The sequence below is a fragment of the Camelina sativa genome, unplaced genomic scaffold (assembly GCF_000633955.1).
Source record: "Camelina sativa cultivar DH55 unplaced genomic scaffold, Cs unpScaffold01458, whole genome shotgun sequence".
Classification (NCBI taxonomy): Eukaryota; Viridiplantae; Streptophyta; class Magnoliopsida; order Brassicales; family Brassicaceae; genus Camelina; species Camelina sativa.
The window spans coordinates 2,960-5,364 of record NW_010922576.1 but is presented as its reverse complement, the minus strand read 5'-3'; the positions used below and the strand labels follow the sequence as shown (position 1 = coordinate 5,364).

Sequence of the window (2,405 nt, the reverse complement as noted above, 5' to 3'; positions counted from 1 at the left end):
AGGATGTCAGCAAGCTGTTCTTTGCTCTCGGTATGGCACGGTAAGACAAATCCAAGCTTGATTTGCTTGCGAACCTTATGGCAATCCACTTCAATATGTTTGGTTCTCTCGTGAAACACTGAATTGGTTGCTATATGGATGGCGGCTTCGTTATCACAGTGCATGGTGATCGGCTTTGTTGACTCGATTCCAAGGTCCTTGAGGAGACCCTTGAGCCACATCAGTTCTGTCATAAGCTTCCTCATGGCTCTATATTCGGATTCGGCACTTGAGAGTGATACAACCTTTTGCTTCTGGCTCTTCCACGTGACTAGGTTACCACCAAGGAACGTGCAGTAGCCAGTTGTCGAGCGTCGGTCTTCACGATCTCCGGTATAGTCGGCGTCGTAGTAGCCTACTAGTTTGGAATTCTTGTTGCGCCCCATCCAAATGCCTTGTCCCGGTGAACCTTTGATGTACTTGAGGATCCGGGTCAGCATGTTCCAGTGGTACACGGTAGGATTCTTCATAGGCTGGCTCACCTGATTCACAGCAAAACAAATGTCAGGCCGGGTGATGGTTAAGTAGATAAGCTTACCTACTAGGCGCCGGTAGAGGCTAACATCCTTGAATGGAGCGATGTCAAGCTCCCCCTGTCCTCCGGCCTTGTAGTTCTCTTCAAGTGGCGTTGCCACTGCCTTAGATCCTAATTTTCCTGTGTCACTCAATAAGTCAAGCGCATATTTCCTTTGAGACAAAAATAGTCCTTCACTTGATCTATAAACTTCTATCCCAAGAAAGTATTTCAACTTCCCAAGATCTTTAATGCAAAAACTGATTTCAAGAAGGTTTTAGTGTCATCAATACCTACCGAGTCACTTCCAGTGATGATGATATCATCAACATACACTAGAATGACTACTATACCTTTGGTGCTTGGTAAGGTGAATAGAGTGTGATCCGCCTCACACTTGCGAAAACCTTTGTCAAGGAGAGTGGTGCTTAGCTTATGGTACCATGCCCTTGGAGACTGTTTCAAGCCATAGATCGCTTTGTTGAGCTTTAAGACCTTCCCTGGACCAATGGTGTCTTCTAAGCCCGGTGGTGGCCGCATATACACTTCATCTTCAAGTTCTCCTTGCAAGATGGCGTTCTTCACATCCATTTGCCAAAGTTCCCAATCGAGGTTGGTGGCGATTGAGAGCATGACTCGAACAGTGTGAAGTTTAGCCACCGGAGCGAACGTATCAAGATAGTCCTCCCCATACGTTTGCGTAAAACCTCGAGCAACCAAGCGTGCTTTATAGCGTTCGATCTCCCCATTGCTCTTTTATTTGATAGTGAAGATATACCGAGAGATTACAGCCTTCTTGCCCTTGGGTAAGTCGGATTCGTCCCATGTGTGGTTTTGAACCATGGCCATGTTCTCAGCATCGACTGCTTCTTGCCACACCTTGTGAAGCTTAGCCTCATCATATGTCCTTGGGATCCAATTTTCATCAATATGACCAAGAAAGACCTGATGATCCGTAGGAAATTGGGCAAGGGAGCACACGGCTTGAGTGGGATGAGCCACGACCATGTTGTTGTAGTAAACCCGAGTGTTCTTCCAATTAGTGGGAGGATAATTGATGTGTTGGCTGCGCCTAAGCAGAACTATAGCCCCAGCCTCAGAGTCAGCGCTGTCTTGGGTGAGTGGCTCTTGGGACTGAACTTCATCGATAGGCGGCGACTCGGCATTGGTGTCCGTAGGTGCCTCCTTGGGAAGATCAGGTGCAGTCGGTGGTGAAGCATCAAGATCAGGTGCAGTCGAAGGCTCAGGGTGTGTTGAGGATGTTGAATCAGCCATTTCGTTGGTGACCCGATCATTTTCGATACCTAGCCTCTCAAGGATCACTCGGAGGTTGCGTGTCCGATTGGATGGTGAGGTCGAGAGGTTGCGAAGCTCGTCCCAGTTCTTCTCGGCAAAAAACCCTTGTGTCTCCATGAACTTGACATCACGAGATACTAGAATTCTCCTTGTCTCCGGTTCATAGCACTTGTACCCTTTTTGTGTTGTGGAGTAGCCGATAAACATGCTTTTAGTACTCTTAGCATCAAGTTTGTCTCGTAGTTCACCTGGTCGCAACACATAGCACACACAACCAAAGACTCGTAAGTGATCAAAGGTAGGTTTCTCATTGTTCAATACCTCAAATGGGGATAAGTCGTTGAGAATCTTTGTTGGTGTGCGGTTGATAAGATAGCAAGCAGCGAGTACGGCATCTCCCCAAAAACGTTTTGGAACCCTTGTGTGAAACATCATAGACCTTGCTACCTCCATGAGATGCCTGTTCTTCCTCTCAGCCACTCCATTTTGTTGTGGTGTGTATGGACAACTAGTTTGGTGAAGAATTCCATGTTTGGCTAGATATTGTTTAAAAGCA

At 46.9% G+C, this 2,405-nt stretch overlaps 1 protein-coding gene across 1 annotated transcript; it reads right to left on the bottom strand.

Annotated features, from left to right (window-relative positions):
* Window positions 1-74: 74 nt before the first annotated feature.
* Window positions 75-1,144, bottom strand: LOC109131657 (uncharacterized mitochondrial protein AtMg00810-like; the record flags this gene model as incomplete). The annotated part of the gene is made up of 2 exons (XM_019242823.1): window positions 851-1,144; window positions 75-788 (listed from the first exon to the last, which is right to left on the bottom strand). Coding segments are annotated over exons 1-2 (1,008 nt in total), but the record flags the coding sequence as incomplete, so codon positions are not given.
* Between the last annotated feature and the right edge of the window lie 1,261 nt (window positions 1,145-2,405).